The sequence below is a fragment of the Anticarsia gemmatalis genome, chromosome 22, assembly GCF_050436995.1.
Source record: "Anticarsia gemmatalis isolate Benzon Research Colony breed Stoneville strain chromosome 22, ilAntGemm2 primary, whole genome shotgun sequence".
Taxonomy (NCBI): Eukaryota; Metazoa; Arthropoda; class Insecta; order Lepidoptera; family Erebidae; genus Anticarsia; species Anticarsia gemmatalis.
In genome coordinates this window covers 5,006,512-5,026,560 of record NC_134766.1, presented here as the reverse complement: position 1 = coordinate 5,026,560, position 20,049 = coordinate 5,006,512, and the positions used below count along the sequence as shown (strand labels likewise).

General features: G+C 34.6%; 2 protein-coding genes across 6 annotated transcripts; one reads left to right on the top strand and one right to left on the bottom strand.

Moving 5' to 3' along the window:
- Positions 1-485: 485 nt before the first annotated feature.
- On the bottom strand, positions 486-3,482 carry RpS7 (ribosomal protein S7). Of its 2 annotated transcripts, none has more exons than XM_076129313.1 (5): positions 3,359-3,482; positions 2,822-2,983; positions 1,930-2,114; positions 1,173-1,320; positions 486-601 (listed from the first exon to the last, which is right to left on the bottom strand). In XM_076129313.1, the coding sequence occupies exons 2-5, from the start codon at positions 2,981-2,983 to the stop codon at positions 524-526; spliced, it is 573 nt and encodes a 190-aa protein (XP_075985428.1). In that variant the 5' UTR covers positions 3,359-3,482; the 3' UTR covers positions 486-523. The 2 variants fall into 2 exon arrangements, with proteins under 2 accessions (XP_075985428.1, XP_075985429.1); XM_076129314.1 differs by lacking the exon at positions 3,359-3,482 and adding an exon at positions 3,234-3,257.
- Positions 3,483-4,445: 963 nt separating this feature from the next.
- Positions 4,446-19,987, top strand: LOC142982945 (UDP-glucose 4-epimerase-like). 4 transcript variants are annotated; one of them, XM_076129696.1, is made up of 7 exons: positions 4,446-4,795; positions 13,710-13,959; positions 15,494-15,607; positions 16,147-16,326; positions 17,353-17,466; positions 17,937-18,108; positions 18,441-19,987. In XM_076129696.1, exons 1-7 carry the CDS (start codon positions 4,770-4,772, stop codon positions 18,692-18,694), a joined length of 1,110 nt encoding a protein of 369 aa, XP_075985811.1. In that variant the 5' UTR covers positions 4,446-4,769; the 3' UTR covers positions 18,695-19,987. The 4 variants fall into 4 exon arrangements, with proteins under 4 accessions (XP_075985811.1, XP_075985813.1, XP_075985814.1 ...); XM_076129698.1 differs by lacking the exon at positions 4,446-4,795 and adding an exon at positions 6,546-6,645; XM_076129699.1 differs by lacking the exon at positions 4,446-4,795 and adding an exon at positions 6,609-6,641.
- The last annotated feature ends 62 nt before the right edge of the window (positions 19,988-20,049 follow it).

Here is a 20,049-nt window from a genome sequence, read left to right as displayed (position 1 = left end):
GTACCTTCATGCTTCACTACTACTTATACTGTCCATAGACTGCTAAAGCGACTACCTAAACTACACACCGCACCGCCTACTTTCGCCATGGCAAAAAAAGTCCCAATACAAAAAGTAGGTCATTAGCATAGTGTGCATTATAATACTATCGCGCTACGTAGTATTTAGTACTTACACAGGGTAACCCATTAGCGTCTACACGGACGGCTATGTAGACCAGCCGATGATATTGTTAGATAGACCATGTCTATCTCATTTTTGGCACTCTTTCAGAAAGCGAGACCAAAAACATTTCTGGGGTTAATAGACCGTGCTTAGTAAAGCATAGAACAATAATAGCACTGAGTTATGAGTGAAGGAATAGAGAGAGAAAGCACCCATAGATTTATTTCAAAGTTGACATGGCTTATTCCAAGTTTTACGCAGTCGGTTAGTTTTAATTTTTAACCCCTTATGGTTGGATCAATATAAAGAAAACACAGTAATATTTTTTTAGGTTTATTGTAAAGTCATAGTCCTAAATTTACAAGTAGGGTTCGGGGAATTCGAAGGTGACTTCGCGCCCCGTAAGCTTCTTGTATACCGACTGGAAGGTGTCCACCTGGAACAAAAGAAAAATAGTTATTTTAACAAACTATGAAACATATGAAGAAATTAATCTATCTTTGGAGAATTTAAACAGATTTAGGTAACAATTACTAATGGTTTTTTTGACCAACGCAGTTGCTATCTGAGCAGACCTGTTTTGGATGCCTTGATGGTACTATTCCAGGCTTAGGACTCTTGCACTGGCTATCATGTTACACTCAAAAATGTGTGAATCTTAAAAAACTGATTAGTAGTGGTCATTATTGGTTTTTCTCAGTCACAAAGGTAACATTCCTAATTAATGAAGAAGACTCATTTAAATATATGCTAAGAAACATTCTAGAGTGAGTTCAGGACAATCTAGTACTGTACTACTACAATCTAGTAGTAACCAGCTCTGGACGTCACCAGTTCTTTTGCCCAACTGAATTTACAGTGACTACAAATCTATCACTCCACATGTACATGATTAGCACTAACTCAATAATAATTACTGTGAGTAATAACAGTGCAAGTATTTAATGGTATCTCCATACATAAAATAAGAATCCTTTCCAAAGTGTTAATAAGAGTGATGTAATTACCTTATGTTCAATGGTGGTCTGCTGGTTCTTGTCTAAGTGCACCTTGATGAGCTGTGAGCCGTCAAGCTTGATCCTGATGCGCTTGCCCACGATCTCGGCGGGGAACACCAGGTCCTCCAGGATAGCGTCGTATACTGACGTCAGTGTCCTGCAGTATACAATGTTTGCATTAGTAATGAACATTATTTAGTTTTTTTTTTTGGACAGAGTGCTTGTGAATAATGTAAGTTTTTTATCATAATATTATGAAGAGGATTGCGTTGCATAGAATATTTTATCATAGCTTTCATTAGAATATTTGAAGTTTATTTAAGGGGTGAGTTGGGAAATAAGCAATAAGTTGTTTGTTTGTGCAACATTGGTAGTCCTTTTTGTTTGTTTGCAAATTCAAATCCACATTTTTGGCAAAAACTTATCATCAGGATCAAGATGTTATTGGAAAGATGCAGATAAACTTAATAAAAAGGTAGCAGGTATGTAATATACTGTCTATTGCATTAACATTTTCTATTAAAATGGACAAATTCCTTGAATTTCAGTAAGTCAGTGATGTATTAACTAGTTCAGGGTTCAAAAGATTCATTTTAGTTGTGTGTTAGGACCACATTATTTTGGAAAAGACCAGTATATGGCCATAGGATTGCCCCTATTACGTGAGACTAACATAATTAACAGTGAAATGTGGGTGTATATTATACACCACTACCTAATCATGGGTTTAACATAATGATATTATGTATGTATGTAAGATTCTTACCTAGATCTGGGCCTCTTCTGTTTGTTAGCTACACGTGTCTTGTGGCTAGGCTTGGGGAGGATCTTGCGGTCTCCGATGAAGACAACGTGTTTGCCACTGAACTTCTTCTCCAACTCACGGACCAGCCTGATCTGGATCTTCTGGAAAGCCTTCAGCTTGGGCATGGGCACGTAGATGATGATTGACTGGAATTAAAGAGTGAAAATTAGTTCAAGTACAAAGATAATGTCTAGTATGGTTCTGAAAAGCTTGATTAAGTCCTGGGTCACATAGTAGTGTAATAATTAATTTATTAAATATTAATGTACACTTGAAAGCCTCATACTGGAAGGAGACCCATAACAGGAGTAAGTCAGTATTGGATTAATTTGTTTCATATTTGTTCCCTACATTTATATGAAGTTTACAGGCATGGATTTGCTGCTTAACATACATTACATTGATTACATGCTATACTATGTTCAAAGAATGTATTATGAGAATAAATGCATGAAACACATTTGAAGGCCAACCTTATAGCTAGTAACTGGCATCAAAGACAGAACCAAAAGAATTTGTCAATTACATTGATCAAATGAGAAAATAGCAATGTAGAGCATCACAACATCACACCTATCTCTCTAATTCATACTTATTAGAAGTTCCCTTCTTAATAACTCGAGCAGTATGGAAGTAACTGCAATTAACGATTGAATATGTGATAACTGATAACATCCTCCCATGCACAGTCGGCAGAATAGGAGTCGAGTTTTGAGGTTGACAACTCATTTTCACATGTGTACAATAATGCTTTTGACACTTGGTTCAACAAAAATATGTATTTACAACGAGGGTAGAACGTCCTAGAACTGCGTAAGCCCTCGAGTTTAGTTAAATATCGTTAGTTACTCACTTTCTTGTTGTGCAGGTCAATTTCCTTAGCCTTTGTAATGTACAGCTCCCTAAGTTGCGCCTTCAGGTCGGAGTTGGTCTCCAACTCCACCAACGCTTGCGAGATCGAGGTCTCGAAGCCATCGGGCTCGCCGGCGCTCGCTTTGATGATCTTAGTACTCATCTGCAACGTACAAACACCGATAAATACACCACTCTAACCTTAGAGGTTAGAAAACTTTGATACACTAATTCAACCAAATTCATCAAACTTTCACTTGATATTTTCGCCACAAATACACGTCCTCCTTAGATAAATGCTTTTTATAGCATTTCAACTTTAATTATTACAATACTACACTGTCAGAAACCAAAACAACGTTGGACACTCAGGGAACGGATTTGTCACCACAAAATATCTAAGTGATCATTACCGTAAACTATGAAAAATTAACGCAAATCTACAATAGGTTTATTGTAGAAATGAAAACACTTATTATTTGTCTAATAAAACCCCTAAATACATAAAATTTATCTAAAAATTCATTCGGACAGCTACCTTGAGAACTATACGGGAGAGAAAGAGATAGACAGGCAATGTTGTCAGCCTACAAATCTGAAACTACCTAAATAATAAATTATTCCGATAGTCTAAAAAAAATCACTGTTAATAATATCTTGAACACTTTCAAGACTTTCCTATAAATTATAATATATGTTTATCATTAAAATTTAAAAAGTTTGAGTGACGATGTGTTTTGTGAAATCACCAGCAAATTTTCAGACCGGTGTTTATGTGAGTCTAGGCCATGCGATCAGTTTGGTTTGGACAAATAGTAATTAATCTATTATATATTTTCTATATTCGCGTCAATAACGTTTTATTTAAGTACAGACAGTTTTATTTACATACAGAAAATTACGCCTTCTTCCCATAGGTAGGCAGAGACCAAAAACTGTGATCGGATAATCTTTTCTTTGAAAGTCTAACATCAAGCCCGTAAACACTTAGTCTTTATGACTTTCATTCTTTCTTTTCTAGATATTTCTTTTATTAGGTAGCTTCTATCTCAATAACTTTTACAGTAAAAGTGGTTGAGTAAAATTTACTTAAGTTCCAGTAAATTATGGACCGATTTCATCTGCTTTCAAGAACACTATTGAGAGCACCCTAGTGAAACTTTATTTCGTTACCGACTCATCCTCTAGTTCTTGTTATTCATAAACAGAACGATAATATTTAAGATGGGTTTGGAGTCACCCAGAAAAAAAATTCTAAGAAGATTTCAATTTGCGGACTTAGCAGTGCACATTTATTTTTTTTTCTACATTTAATTCCTATTTTTAATATTTTTTTCCATAAAATATATATTTAAGCTATAGCAACATTTTGTTATACGTTCGGAAATAGACACTGGCACACAGCAAGTCAAATAAGAAAGTATAGATAAGATAAGTTTTAAATTATGTAGGTACCTACTTTATTTGAATTAAGTTTGATAATAATATTATCTAAATAGTGAAGAATATTTATTTCAACTTATTAAGTTTCAGAACGTACTTTCTTTAATTTCATTTCCGAAATAAAATCGATCGCAAGAATTTGCAAACCTATGGAACCAGCTGGCTCTCCATTGTCAAGAGTGTCACATGAACTGTCATAATGAAAAAGCGGGCGGGTTTGGTTTATGTACGGCGATTTAATATATTTTAATAAATTCTTAAGATAATGCAGTCAACATGATTCAAATCCTTTTACGTGCACTGCAATGTGATAATCAAAATAAATATTTATTATTGTTGTAAGACGGGTCTTATATTACAAAGTTATTGATGATTCAATCCGTAATATAAACAATGCCGGTTGGTTAATATTTGCGCTGAAACGTATCGAACGATACGTTCTGTAAACAACTGCTGAAGTGGTTTAGATTGTGTAGTCGTGCAGGTGTTAATACCGCGCTGAAATTATGGCTGAAACGCCTTCTGAAAACTGGTATGTACTCTTGAATAATTTATGTAAAATATCGATTAGATCATATTTTTTCCTTCTATGCAGTCTTACATTACTCATACAATTTTTAGTTTTACATAAATCATAATTTTACTTCTAAATAGGAAGATAATTAAGTGTACAGAATATTAAAGTGATGTTTTTTAATTTCGACCTGAATTTCGAATTTATAAGTAAGTAGGTACCTAGTTAAGTACCTACCATACTGCTAATAATTAGTACTTAAAGGAACTGCTGAAAAAAGTCAGAAAGAGTAATTACAGGCTTATTAAAATTTATTGTGTGAACAGTTGGACTACCTACATATATGTATACTATGCTATAGGTATTTTGCCAGTGTCATGATTTATGTAGTATATAGTTACTACCTACCTCTTTGTTTTAAAAGCATGTGTTGTCTTTTATCTAATTAAAATAGCTATACATCTTCTAGATTATCTTCATGAAGAATTGTTGTGATTAACACCATATTTTTACTGAAATGTAATTTCAGTAGATAAATAATTTCTTTCTGTAAGAATAAATAGACATGGAATTGTAAAGGTAGAAATAAAGACCTTTGTCCAGCAATAGGATACCAATTAGCTATTAAAATGTGGGAAATCTCATATATGAATAAAATCTACTAGGTCTTAAAAATATCAAACTAGACTACCATTTACTTTACTACACCATAGTAGTATTTTTTTATTTCTATTCAATATAGAAATTAATAAAATGAAACTGAAACTCAGGTTACTATTTTATAGTAATGGTGGCCTGAAATGTGTTAGTTTTACACAATTTGATTGTTAAGCCACTAGTTTTCATTGTGATTCAATTGCCTATCTATTACTTGTTTAATCAATTACAGTATCAAAGATCATAAGATCTGAATATTGTGTTTAGGAAAAATATACTCTTCAAATACACTTAACAAGCAAAAATGTTTGAATGAATGTGCACTATGTAGCTACCTATTCATAGAATTATTGATCAACTGAAACAATTGACAACTCATTCAAATTAGTTAATCAATAACATACCTACATAAAGTAATGTGTTAGACAATTTTTTCATGACAGTACAAAAACATCAATACCTATTTATAAAACATCAGCATAAATACAATTATGAATGAATACATCAATCATTGTTCACAAATTGTGACAGCAAATATGAAATATAACAAAATAGAGCAGTAACAAGCTGATACAAGTGCTGATAAAGTAATCAGCTTGTAATAGTACTCTTGAGACATACCTAGCTTATGTCACTTGATGTAGGCATACATAATATCACTCCTTTTATACCTAAAGGTGAGCTCAGGTTTAAGAAATGCACAAATTTTAGGTAGGTATGGAATACATGCACATTTCGTCATCAACAATGTTAATCCCCTGTAGGGGTTAAGCTTATTGTCATTTATCAGGCATGATGTCAAACTAAGAAAAGGAAAATAAAACTACACTAGCTTATAGTCTAAATAAGGTTATTTTGTGAGCTTGGCTATTGCAAATAGGGCTGAAAGGTCAAGCAAGGGGGTTAAGGGGTTTGATTGATAGGCTATTCGCCTAACATTCTAGATGCTAGATGTTTTATGCGAAATTTTCACAGATAAACTAAACTTTTGCTATCATTAAACGAACATTTAGTAGCTATTGAAAAATATCCGGTAACAGCGCGTTACCGATAACATAACAAATTACGTCAATGCTCTACGCAGCGTATGCTAAATATATTTCCGTTTGAACATAGTGTACAATTTGATAAGAACTCTCCGCAGTGACCTCACAGCCGTCCGCTGGCTTACGCGCTTCGTGCCTGTGCCACGTTGTAGAAAAAAAAAGTTTGTGAGTTTTTTTTTTATTTTTGTGTTCTGTTCCTAGATTAAAAATTGCGCGGAAAATCAAAATGGCCGAGACGTTTTGACAAAACTAATGGTCTAATTAATGTAGCATTACTTTACGTAAAACCAGTTTGATTCGGTTAAATCTGTTTCAGTTTTTCAGAGGCAAACCTTTTCAAATGTGTTAGACGTTGATTAAAACTCGTATCGAATTGTAACAAATTGGTTTAGTTGTTATTTTACGAGCATAGAGGCCCCCATAGCCACTTGCGCTCACCGGTCGGTAAACGATCTGTGGGTTAAGCAACCCTTGGCGCGGTCATTCCATAGATGGGTGACCGCATAGTGGTATTTAAACTGGGCGTCTCCGTGCTTCGGAGGGCACGTAAAAAGTCGGTCCCGGCTGTTGTCTACTAAGATAACAGTCGTTAAGCCATGTCAAAGGCCTTCGGGCGGCTTGAACAACTTTGACACTAGGTTGACCACTAACCATACGATAAGAAGAAGAAGATTTTACGAGCATGTTTAAATTTAGTTTCAAAACCATTGCATGCAGTTCGAAGTCCTTTCGGAAATCCTTATTAGTGCGATCATTTAATTCAGAACAATAGGTCCTAGTTATAAGGTCATGCACCCTATCAAATTGAATTAAGTAGACAGGTTTATTCATTCACATAGTTATTGTTTATGGTTGACGAACTGAAAATTTGCGACGGTAGCTAAAATAAAATAACTAAAATAGTACCTATTTTACTTTTTTCCCCAAATATTTTTTTATATTTTTGAACATGAAATAAGAAGGTACAGATTATAACGATACAATAATATTAAAAAAAAAACATATTTTTTCCTAGAAAAATATACTACCTACCTATACTGCTATAACTTAAATTTTACTCCAAAATAATTTAGTTTACAACCTTATTGAATAACTTAACTAGGTCACACACGTACTCATAATATGCATATTCACACAATTCTCTAAAGAATAGGACTTTGCTTAGAGTCTTACGTAATATGCAATAGTACAACCTATGTTTATTTCTCTTCTTCATATAGGTAATTACCGTAATTTTCTATTGCAATAAGAATAAAAGGTAAAAAAAAAGTACTTGTACTATAAAAATATGGAGTCCTGTACAGTTAAGGATAAAATTAAATATCTAATCATAGTTACTTGACTTTTACTTAGAACTTCCGGACATGAAAAAGATTTTACCCGTATCTTGTTACCGAAAAAAAAGCGCTAGTTTTTTGAATATCTTAAATCTTAAGCCAATTTTCCCAAAATTTTAATAACTTACTTTCTTCCCTTGAAGAACTGACAACGTTATAAAAATCCGATAGTTTTGAGTATGATTTTAACAAAGAGACAAACGTCCATCGGGCCGTAGTTTTCAAAATGTAGTAGGTAGTAATGTAAGAAAATACCGTAACATATTATGAACTTGTATCGTTATTAAGCACATAGCATAATTAATTTAAAACAAATTGTAGTTTTAAACGTTTAATATCCTGTAATAAGGAAATTTCACACCAACAGCCCGGCAGCCATTACGTAAGACTTATTGCATAAAGTCCAATGATCGAACGTGATAATTATTTTATAGTCCTACATAAAACTAATCCTTACAGATAAGTCTAATGCCAAGTAACAAAGTAAATCCATTGAGCGATATTTAATACTTTTCAAATAATTTCATTGGTTCAAAATCAATTACTCATCACTCGTGTGTTTAATTTTTATCTATTTTTTATTTACCAGTGGTTCGCCCCTGTTTTACACAGGATATATTGGGTTAAGCTTAACAAATTGTATACTAAAACCTTTCTAAGGAATCGCGGTGAAATCCGCATGAAATTTGTTTAGAGAATTTTGAGTTTATCGAAAAATTGTCAGAGAGACGAACGGCGGCGAGGTGACTTTATTGTTTAAAAATATATTAAGTATTATAGTGCTTAAGTATAATATTATTAAGATAACGTCTTGACACGGGTTATAAGTAATTTTTTTCTGGTAATTTTTTTTTCAATACTCGAGTTAAACGATTTCTGCAACGAGAGTAGGTACTATATTCGGTATCGATATGATTTTACTGTTGATACAAGTACAGAAGAAATTGCATTTACACGATCAAATGATAAGAATAAATAGTCTTGTAATCGAGTGATAAGAAATACGTTTTGTAGTTCGCACTTTGATTTGGTATTTCTTCGTCATATTTCAAACTGTGTACCCATTATTGACATAGTAATGGTAAATTTCCTTTTATAATATTACTAGAGCCCTACTATTACCCGCCCGGCTTCGTCCACATTACACCATACCCACTCAAACCTTCGAGAACCACTCTGTCTATTGCTGCGCATGACAATTTCCCCAGTAGTTTATGAGTTTAGCGCGAACAGACAGCCGTCAGAGATTGTCTTATAATAAGTATATTGTGATAGAATGAGATATCTATACTAATATTATAAAACTAAAGAGTTTGTTTGTTTGAACGCACTAATCTCAGGAACTACTGATCCGATTTGAAAAATTCTTTCAGTATTAGATAGTCCATATTGAAGAAGGCTATAGGCTATAGTATATCCTCACGCTACGACCAATAGGAGAAGAGTACCAATAACAAATGTTACAAAAACTGGGAAAATTTTGACCCATTTTCTCTTATTTGACGCAAGCGAAGTTGCGCGAGTCATCATCTATGTTCCTAGTTCCTACTATACTAGTTTATATACGTATTAAACTGCAATTATACTGTTAAATTGCATAGTCAGTGTCGGCAATAGATTTCATTGACAAAGGTCATACGAGACGCGCTGATAACCCCTTGATAACAGCTACAATAATATTATTCACGTTCACATACTTACATTACAATCTGATCTGATTTTATTGCAATACGTCCTTGCTGAACTGAATTGAATGAATCTATACTAATATTATAAAGCTGAAGAGTTTGTTTGTTTGAACGTGCTAATCTTAGAACTACTGGTCCGATTTAAAAAAAATATTTCAGTGTTAGATAGCCCATTTATCGAGGAAGGCTATAGGCTATATATCATCACGCTACGACCAATAGGAGCAGAGTACCAGTAAAAAATGTTACAAAAACGGGGAAAATTTTGACCCATTCTTTCTAGAGAGAGAGAGACATATCCTCAACCATTTTATATCGTGTTGTGCTATGTATCTTTATTGTGTGTCTCTGTGCTGATTTTACGAAATAAACTTTCTTTCTTTTTCTTTTTCTTTTTCTTTTTCTTTTTCTTTTTCTTTTTCTTTTTCTTTTTCTTTTTCTTTTTCTTTTTCTTTTTCTTCTTTTTCCTTCTTTCTTTCTTTCTTTCTTTTCCTTTCTTTCTATTTCTTTCTTTCCTTTTGTACAGGCCTCTGTTATTTAACTTGTTGGTATTTTCAAAGCCAAAATCGTCTCCTTATGATGTAGTGGATTCAGCAAAAGTAGCGAGTTAACGACTATCATGAGTGTCAATATTTGACCTTAATGAAGGAATGATTTGATATATGACTTTGATTGAGAAGTCGTATACGGGGTACTCAGAAATTTTTGTCGGATTTTATTTCAGTTGTATTTCCTTCAAAATCAAAATCAAATCATTTATTCATTTAGGTCAAGTGCTGACACTTATGATAGTCAATGATACAGAGAGTGAATTTACCGCCAGTTCGGAAGGTAGGGCCTAATGAGAAGAGCTTGCAAGAAACTCCTTGCCACTCTTTTTAATCGCCATCGCCATCGCCGGATACATTCCATTAGTTAAAGAATCAATACATAGATCTATACAGCTGTACATACAAGCTTTCTCAATTAGACCACTCAGGAAGATATCGTATCTACGAAGTAAACACTCATCGATTGAAATACGCTGTTGCTAATTGTTAGTTTGTTGAGTTAAATTGATATTTTGTAGACTAGTTGGATGAATAGTCGATGGGATTATTTTCATTGAAATTATTGAAGATATAGCATTGATTTAATTCGATTGTTTAGAAACAGTTTTAGTATTTAAAATCATTTTGAATCGATCTACTTCTATGGCTACCTCATCAGCTCCCGTTGTTATACCTAAATAAACGTTCCGCTTAAGTTCTACTTATTTTATTTTTAACCACTTTACGATGTCTAACCAGCTTATACAGGCAATTTCGAAAAAAATACAATTAAAAAAAATGCTTCACGTATCTATGATTCATCTACAAATAGTGTTTGAAAAGTTATTGAGAAATTACCTACTGATAAAAAAATATCTGCTAATGGTAGTGCCCGATAATAATTCCATATTGTGTATATCTAAAGGATTAAGCGTGTTCAAAAAGATAACAATCTATAAATATTACAACCAATATGTTATCGGGAATGATTTATTAATGAAATATTTTTCATTAACATTTCAACTACAAAACCCACTCATTACAACTTCAGTACAGGTTTTCGCTCAGTCTTCATATAAAATCATCCATACATAGATATCGTAAGTACGACGCATTAAAATCAATACTGTCTAGGGGCCCTAGGTTGCGACATGCGTCGATTGAAAAGTGCGCGCCGCGCCCTCTGTACCGTATCCATGACGAGATAACCTTTTATAACGTGCATAGATTACATTTACACATCGCAATTAACGTAGAATAATATGACAAACAAACGTATTTCATCAATTAACTCATCTAAATATAATTTCCATTGCGAAAATCACTTTAGTTTGTTAAAATATGAAAACCATAAATTAAATTTTCGGTGTCTAGGTTAAACGTCAAAAATGGCGCGCTTTTCCCGCGCATTGAGCGCAAGTGCAATCTGTGCAATGTGCATCGCGCAGGTGGACGAGTCCATTCCCGGCGCGCCGGGCATTGCCGACCTGTAGAGCTTTTATTACCATAATTAATAGCCGACGTAACGGAAGTGTCTTTGCCCGGTCTCAACATTTTTGATATTCGACCTAATTTATTCAAATTCAGTGTTTTCTATCGTTGAAGAGTGTTTGGTGTGAAATTTAGGCTAAAGGCAACCAGTTCGGTAGTTAGGTTTCGTTATCAATCAAAATGTCCGGTTGATGTGTTAACTCTCCCGTGCGATGTCCGGTCCATTTCGAATTTGGGGTGTCTCATATCGGTTCGGATAGGGCGAGAACGGTCTCGATTTATTCTCTGATTCCGTCGCGGTTTATGTAAACTGAAATTATTTCGTTTTTAGTAGACCATTTTCATAGTGTAGGTCTAAAAAGGTTTCGTCGATTATGTCTGGGGCGTTTCCAATCGACTTCGGTAATGTCGGAAAATTACACATAGAGGGCTCTGTAACCCCCGGTTTCTGAGTACATTTAGCGGTAGTTTATCTATTCAATAGCGTTTTTTATATGAGTTTTAACGCTATTGCATAGATAAACTACCGCTAAATGTACCTCAGAAACCGGGGCCAGGGTAAGGCGAGGAAGTCGAACAATGTGAGCCCCGACGTGACGAGCGATCCCGACGTCCATTTTCTATTTCGTGCAAAGCCCAGGCTTATTCAGTGTGTGTCGGCCATCTTAACCACTGCGCAGTGCTTACCGTTGAAGCTGTTTCTCCGTGTTAATTATAAAGTCGTTTGCTACGTTATTTTAAGCGGCCATTAATCGACAACTGTGCATAGAGATAATATCGCAAATTACTTGTGCATTAAATGAACATACAATTTGCTTATAACAATACTATCGGGAGACAAACAAAATTAATATCTTTACGTAATTCCAACATTTGTTTTACCTAGTTTTATTATAATATGTTTGAAATAGAGTATGTCGATTAGTGTGATAAGTAAAGAGTAATCGCCTGTCGCTAAATTGTCTTTGTTTCCTATCACAAAGGGATATAGCAGAAATCTATTGTACAGTTTCTCAAAAGGAAAATTCTAGCCATTGCTAATACGTATCCTCGTACAGCTCGTACTCTAGGGGTCCTTAACTAGCCTTTTTTCTATTCATACATACATACATAGTCCATTTTGTAAGACCATTGATTACGTAACTCCTGTACAGTTCGGTAAAAAAAAGTTTCATCATGGAAACGTTTTAAATGTATCTCTTCCTGTAAATTTCTGTCGTGTATCAAACGAATTTATATCGATCATGCTTTGATTAGCGTGTTGCGTAAAATATTCCCGATAAAGGACTGTTCTGACCTAAATTTAAACAGTAAACTAGTGTACATATTGTAAGAGGCTTATTATCCGAGTGTTCAATGGCGGTTCGGCCTTGTATAGCCCAGACACCATGCTGATCCTTTGTGTATTGCCCTTACTTATTACTTTATTCTTTGAAGATTAAACTCTATACAAAGCAGTATATTCTCTCTTGAAATTTCCACTGCGAGCACGTGCAAAATCCACGTGCGATTAGATTGTAATGAAACGAGGAAAATGCTCTATGGAGTCATGAACGATCCAAGCGTCATAATATTACGTCTCTATGTTTCTAAATGTACTAGTTGTTCAATTAATTGTGTTTCTTACGTGGTACTATAAAGTAGAAAGACTGTGTCGTCATATTTTAATTTGTTTCATTTCGCGAATTCTTAAAATGTTTTCAATCGTATTTGGCGATAAAGTTAACAAAATTTATTCCGTGAAAATTCCTTTCTGACGTCTCTTAGGTACTACTAATTAATTAACAGTCGATAACGTTGAATTTATTTACGTTAGATTAGGGTGCGGTTCAAATACGACGCGACGGTTTTTCGTATTTTGCCGTAATAACATGTTAAGTACGGCAAAATACTAAGAACCATTGCCTCTCGTCGCTTCTCTCAAATTTATCGAAATATATAGTTAGTTTCTATCACATTCAATTCGTCGCGTTTACAGCGCCGCGTCTCGTAGCTTGCCACGCCTACGTAGACAACGCCCATTTACGCTAAATCAATACCGATCGGTTGCTTGCAAAAAGTTCTAAACAAATTAACATCAAAATGTATCCCTGGCTACGAAGACCATAGTAAATATCATTACTTTTGATACACAATCTTTTGAAAAAAAACAGCCAAGATATATTCTATTTTTTTTCTTTCAGCACAATGCCAGCAACGGTAATCACAGGGGGAGCTGGCTATGTCGGCTCCCATACTGTCATGGCGCTCATTGAACAAGGCATAAGTAACAATGAAATTGTTGTCATCGACAACCTTTCAAACGCCTATTGTGAGCAAGGAGATGATAAGCCGACCTCCTTGAAAAGGATTGAAGAGATGACTGGAAGGACAATAAGGTTCTTCAATATTGACTTGAATGATGAACCTGAGCTGTGCAGAGTCTTCAGTGCTGTGAGTATTGGGAACTGAATTTTTGCGGGTAAATGCAGCATTGAGCGATGTTTGGGCGTTTTTATTTCTTAGTGTATTTTAACGTGATTAAGTTAACAATAAGGTACCCGCGGGTATTAAGGCCTAGCTAAGGGAGATTTGTAATAAAATGAAGAATATCCAATATAATCAACCAGTTTTTATAATAATCAGTCATGTACTTATATTACTACCGAGTTTAAACAAAAAATAGCTTCTAAAGCTTAAAACTAACACATTATATCACTTTAAAAAAAACGCTGTCTTTAGGCCTTATTATAATAGGGTAGGGTAAAAAGGCCTATACTATAAACTATTCAAAAATCAACTTAAACTAAGTAAATTAGTATTCTTGACATCAATAATCATTAACATAAGGCAATAGAAAGCATAGTAGTCTTAATAAATTAAAAAAATGTCCTTATTCGCATCCATCAGGACATTGAAAATCATCAGTATATTCTGCAGTCAAACCGACACATTCTTCGTGGTACCACTTAGAGCATCGCGAACATTGCCTCATAGCATCATCCATTCTATCTTATTTGCAAGCATGACAGTACCGATCATTTTTTTTTTGTGATTTATTTTTGTCAGATCGCCTTCTGACCACAATGCTCGTTTGGGAGGCATCGTGACTGTAAGCACTAAAAACAATAATATATAAATTGAAAATATAAACTACGTATATACTACCACTAAAAAACATTTTAAAAACACGCTCCTACTTATATAGCAGTTAAAAAAATAGGAGTATAATAAGGCCTATTGTAAAATTTTATGGGCCTTAATATCCGCCAACCACCTATTTACAGAAAAGAATAATAATATAATTTTTATAACTACAAGTCTCTTAAAACGGTAATTTACAGACAAGCATACATTAATTAATAAGCGGACAGTCAATACAGGTTTGTAAATATGATATTTTCTAAACAACTTACGTTTTAATAGAGTCAATTTTTATAATACGTGCTGCTGAACCGCACTTCTGAATGATTTCGACGATATTTGCGGGAGGAGAAGTGCTAGAGTGCGTCCGCCACTTTGCAGCGACTTGTATACGCTCTGAGCTTGTGTGACAGTAATCTTGATCGTCAACTACTGTATTTCGTACGTTTTTTGTGATTTAGGCCTTATTACCCGACAGGCCTTAATACCCGCAGGTACCTTATATGCTCTGCATTCTGTAGAGGTTAAAGTAGATATTTTTATTTTTTTGAAGCAGAGTTTTTTGTTAGTACTGTGCTTGTATGAGCTCGATTTTGTACGCTGTTAGCTTATTTTTTTTCTGAAATGGCCATTTCTTTTTTAGTCGTAATTTGTAACTAAATCTGCTCAATGTTGCGAATTTTCAAGAGCTTTGAGCTTGCTGATTTTGCGAGATTTTAGAAACTTAACGCATAAGTTACCAATTTCGTAAAAAATCGCTTTTATTAACTTACATACTTATCTATAATAATAAATTATATAATGTTTGTATGTATAGAAGATGTGACTTTTGTTGTACTTACAGTTCGACGTGCAGTGCGTGATCCACTTTGCGGCGCTCAAGGCAGTGGGCGAGTCCGTCACCAAACCCTTAGAATACTACGAAGCGAATGTTGCTGGAACCATTTCGCTTCTAGGGGTAAATATTACTTTTATTTTACTATTCTTTACTCATGTGTCTATTTTTATATGATTTTTAAGATTGCAATTGCCCAAATGTATAAATAGAGGTTGGTACGCCTTTATTAATGCTAAAATTTCCATTAATTGACCATATACAAAATAGAACTTTGGAATTTCATTTTGGTGGAAATACAAGTATGCAGCCCGGTTTCCAACGCGTATGCAATTTGCGCTTGCGAGTTTAACGAAGTCATTAGTTCGTTCCGCCCGCGTTGGAGACCAGGCTTAGGACTGCCTATGTGGTGCAGTGGTTTAAATCACCACGCCGCTACCATTGCGCCGGGCGGTTATGGGTTCGATTCCCACACGGAGCAATTATTAGTGCGAACCACAAACAATTGTTTCGGGTTTGGTTGTACTTTGTGTCCGTTGTTTAAACGTTTGTAAAAGTCCCCGCTTTACAAGAGCAATTTATTAGTGCGGGAGTTGTCTTAAGAAAAAAAAAGACTTATGGGCTATTGATTAAGCTAATATCCATTTTATTTTGTCGTCCAGGTAATGCGTCGGTTCGGAGTGACCAAGTTGGTGTACAGTTCTTCCTGCACGGTGTACGGGGAGCCGCGGAAGCTGCCCATTGACGAGGGCCACCCCACCGGCGACGGCCTCACCTCGCCCTACGGCAAGACCAAGTTCTTCTGCGAGGAGATCATGAAGGATGTCTGCATTAGTGACAAAGTAAGTAACTGTTCTATGTAGGTACATAATATTACGTCTGGTATAATCGAAGGTGTAGACTGAAATAGATCCTATAACCATGTAATAGCAGGTCTATTGCCATAGACCGGGCACGTTTTCAAATCCCGGAGTGCTTTTTTGAATATATAATTTAGAAAAAAATATCAGTACTTTATCCGACCTGGGTATTAAACCTGTGACATAGTGGTTAGCAGTCGATTCCACTAGTTTGTATGTCATTTTTATGTATCATTGCCAAGTGTCTAAAACGTATAGTATTACTAGCTGACTCGCGCAACTTCGCTTGCGTCCAATAAGAGAGAATGGGTGAAATTTTTCCCCGTTTTTGTAACATTTTTTTACTGGTACTCTGCTCCTTTTGGTCGTAGCGTGATGATATATAGCCTAGGTCCTTTCTCGGGTATCAAAGTATCTCCATACCAAATTTCATGCAAATTGGTTCAGTAGTTTAGGCGTGTTTGAGTAGCAGACAGACAGACAGACAGACAGACAGAGTTACTTTCGCATTTATAATATTAGTATGGATTTATTTAACATGGTAACACTATTAATAAGGCTATAATTTTCCATATTTCTGTTTTGTATCTTTGCCAAAAGATTGCGAATCCCATAAGCCACTTCAATGTAAGTATGAACAGTATAAATTCACTGTGACTGTTTATTTTTTATTTTGAAGTAAATAAATGTGAATCATTTTTTTATGTATTACTAACGGCCTGCCAGGTTACTGCCAGCTCAATCTAATTAATTGTGTATCAAAACTTTCTTTGATAGTAGGTCTATGTATTGATGTAAACAGCATGGGAATCCTTTCAGTAGATTTTGAGTTCTTCCCGAACATACAGACAAACGTGACGAGAGAATGTGTTATGATAATATGTAGTAATTATGTAATTTATTTTGTAACATTTTTGATAGAAATGTGTTAAATAATCTGTCGTGTTGCCTGTTCAAATAAATAATTGTTATAAAATGCAATAGGTATAATAATGATGTGTTTTACAGAGTTGGAAGATAATATCATTGCGCTACTTCAACCCGGTGGGGGCTCACAGCAGCGGACGTATCGGCGAGGATCCTTCCGGCATTCCTAACAACCTTATGCCGTACATCGCACAGGTATATACTTATTTATATTAAATACTTACACATAGGTGATATAATAGGTAGGTAGAGACTTAAGCAAATAAATTTAATTTGTTATCTCACTGGCGGGCAAGACTCTCCTCCCGGAATGAAGAAGGGATTAGGTCTAAATATAGGCGCTGGTTTTAAAAAAATCAGCATTAACTACTGAATTTTGTGATGAAATTTAAAACCTGGGTCAATAAGAAAATATTCGACAAATAATTGTTCCGTGTGGGAATCAAACCCACGACCTCCCGACGCAGTTACAGTGGCGTGGTGACCACCTTAAACACTACGCTTATTAAATAAATAAATTTAACCCATTACTTTCCCACTGCTGGGCCGTCTCCTCCCGTAATGAGGGAGGGGTTAGGCCTTGAGTCTACCTGGCCAAGTGCGCTGCGCTTATTTAAAATGTTATTTTATTTAATTTAAAATGGTATTATTTTTTGCTCTGTTAGGTGGCGGTAGGTCGTCTGTCCGAGGTGCTGGTGTTCGGCAACGACTACAACACGCCGGACGGCACGGGCGTGCGCGACTACATCCACGTGGAGGACCTCGCCGACGGACACGTGAAGGCCATCAGGCTCTTCGACCAGCCCGGCTTCAGCGGCTTCCATGCTGTCAACTTGGGTCAGTACCGAATATTATTTATTAAATTTTACTCTTGGTCATAATTTCTTCAGTAATTTTACTGTCTCATTTACGAACGTCGTATGTATAAACTAATTATAGTTTTTTAGGTAGTTTTTTTTTCTTACAATCTCCGCGAATTTCTTAAAGTAAAAACCAAATTTCCAATAATTTACAGCAACATCACACACACTATCGGGTTGTTTATAACTAATACAAGACTCAAAATTGTAGGATTCAGGATAAGTATTTGTCTTTCATTGAAACTTTTGAAACTGATACCATACATGCTAGTTCAATTATAGTCCTAACTTTCCCCAATTTGTTCCCAGGTACCGGCACCGGCTACTCCGTACTCCAAATGATCGCGGCTTTCGAGTCCGCTTCAGGTCGTCCCATCCCACACCGCATAGTAGCTCGTAGAGCGGGCGATATCGCTGAGAACTACGCCGACGTCAGTCTGTCCCACCGTCTGTTGGGCTGGCGAGCTGTCAGGACACTAGAAGACATGTGCCGGGACACGTGGAGATGGCAGAAACAGAACCCCGAGGGATTTAAGACAACGCATAAAACAAAGAAAAATTAATTCTTAAATTTAAATATCAAAAATTCATGCCGGTACATTTACTTCTTAAATGTATATAGCTGTGTATAGTAGGCTGAATTAAAGCTAAATTCTACTTTTTTAACTTGTTTACCAAGTACATAGCTAGATATTGTACCCGCGAGATGTATATAGGTAGAAAAGGCGTTAAATGTCTAAAAAGTAACATAAATTATGTGTTATTCTGATGTCTAATCTACATGCAGGTAGATTTTCATTGAAGTCTGTTCAGTAGTTTTTCTAAATGTCTAATATTCTTGCAAACTTTCGCATTTATATTAATAGGATTTTAGTTTGTCTAAGACGAACATATCTGCAGATTTTTTGACACCACTCCAGTTAAGTCGTGGTTAGCATATCTACTGGTTAAACACAAAACAGGCTTTTAAAATTATTATTGATATTTTATTGTGAAAAAATACGAATAATAAAAACTGATTATGTAATGTAAGTGTATTAAGAAGCCAAAAAAATATTAGTTCATTATTTTTATATACAAAGTTAGTTGCCATTTAGTTGTTAATAGAGAAAATTATTTTTCAATTAAGTTCAAAATAGTTATTTATTTTACAATCGAAGTAAGGATTTTGAAATCGAATAAGTTACCATATAAAAAATTATATTGACCAAATTAAAACGTTCCTATTATGTTGCCATATATTAATATTTTTTACTTTATGTAATTCATATTTTTGTTGTTTTTATTATAATTTAGGACCAAAGTTATACATACCAAATATATGCTAAAGCATTTAAAATATTTTATGAAAGATTATTTTAAAAATTTTACAGTATGTTTTTTAAACTTTGTTTTTCAGATAATGCCTGAATTTTAAAACAAAATAATATAATGTCTAGATTTAAGAAGATTCATTTAACTATTATGTAATAATTTTAGCACTTGGTTTCTATAGAGTAAAAGCCAACATTTTCAGCCAAAGATCTTTTAAAAACCAAAGACCTTGCTTTGACCCACACTGGGAAGATGAACCTCTTTTCGAATAGTTGGAAACCCAGTGATAATAATGGCGAATACTATTTATTTATTCGTTTATTTTCATAAATTTTGCAAATTAGGTGCTTTTGTAAAAACTGTGAACCTATCTTATAAGTTGATTCTTATAAATAATTAATTACCAAATAATCATTCCTTGAGTGCATTCTTTATGGTTAAACTATTTATTATTTATTTACGGTGCTATTTATGTAATTTTAATGTCTACATGTGATTGTCGTTGTAACTTATATTAATAAAGTAATCATTACGGATACAATTTTGATTGTTTATTTCATAACCTGACATCCGTCAACTTTTTTAAGCAAAGCTGTTATATATC

Excerpts from the sequence above, each read along its gene's own strand:
- RpS7 (XM_076129313.1), bottom strand. The coding sequence starts at position 2,983 with ATGAGTACTAAGATCATCAAAGCGAGCGCCGGCGAGCCCGATGGCTTC. Across the intron at positions 1,321-1,929 it reads CAGAAGAGGCCCAGATCTAG|GACACTGACGTCAGTATACG; the intron begins GTAAGAATCTTA and ends TGTATACTGCAG. Across the intron at positions 602-1,172 it reads AGACCACCATTGAACATAAG|GTGGACACCTTCCAGTCGGT; the intron begins GTAATTACATCA and ends CTTTTGTTCCAG.
- LOC142982945 (XM_076129696.1), top strand. The coding sequence starts at position 4,770 with ATGGCTGAAACGCCTTCTGAAAACTG. Across the intron at positions 13,960-15,493 it reads TGTGCAGAGTCTTCAGTGCT|TTCGACGTGCAGTGCGTGAT; the intron begins GTGAGTATTGGG and ends TTGTACTTACAG. Across the intron at positions 16,327-17,352 it reads ATGTCTGCATTAGTGACAAA|AGTTGGAAGATAATATCATT; the intron begins GTAAGTAACTGT and ends TGTGTTTTACAG.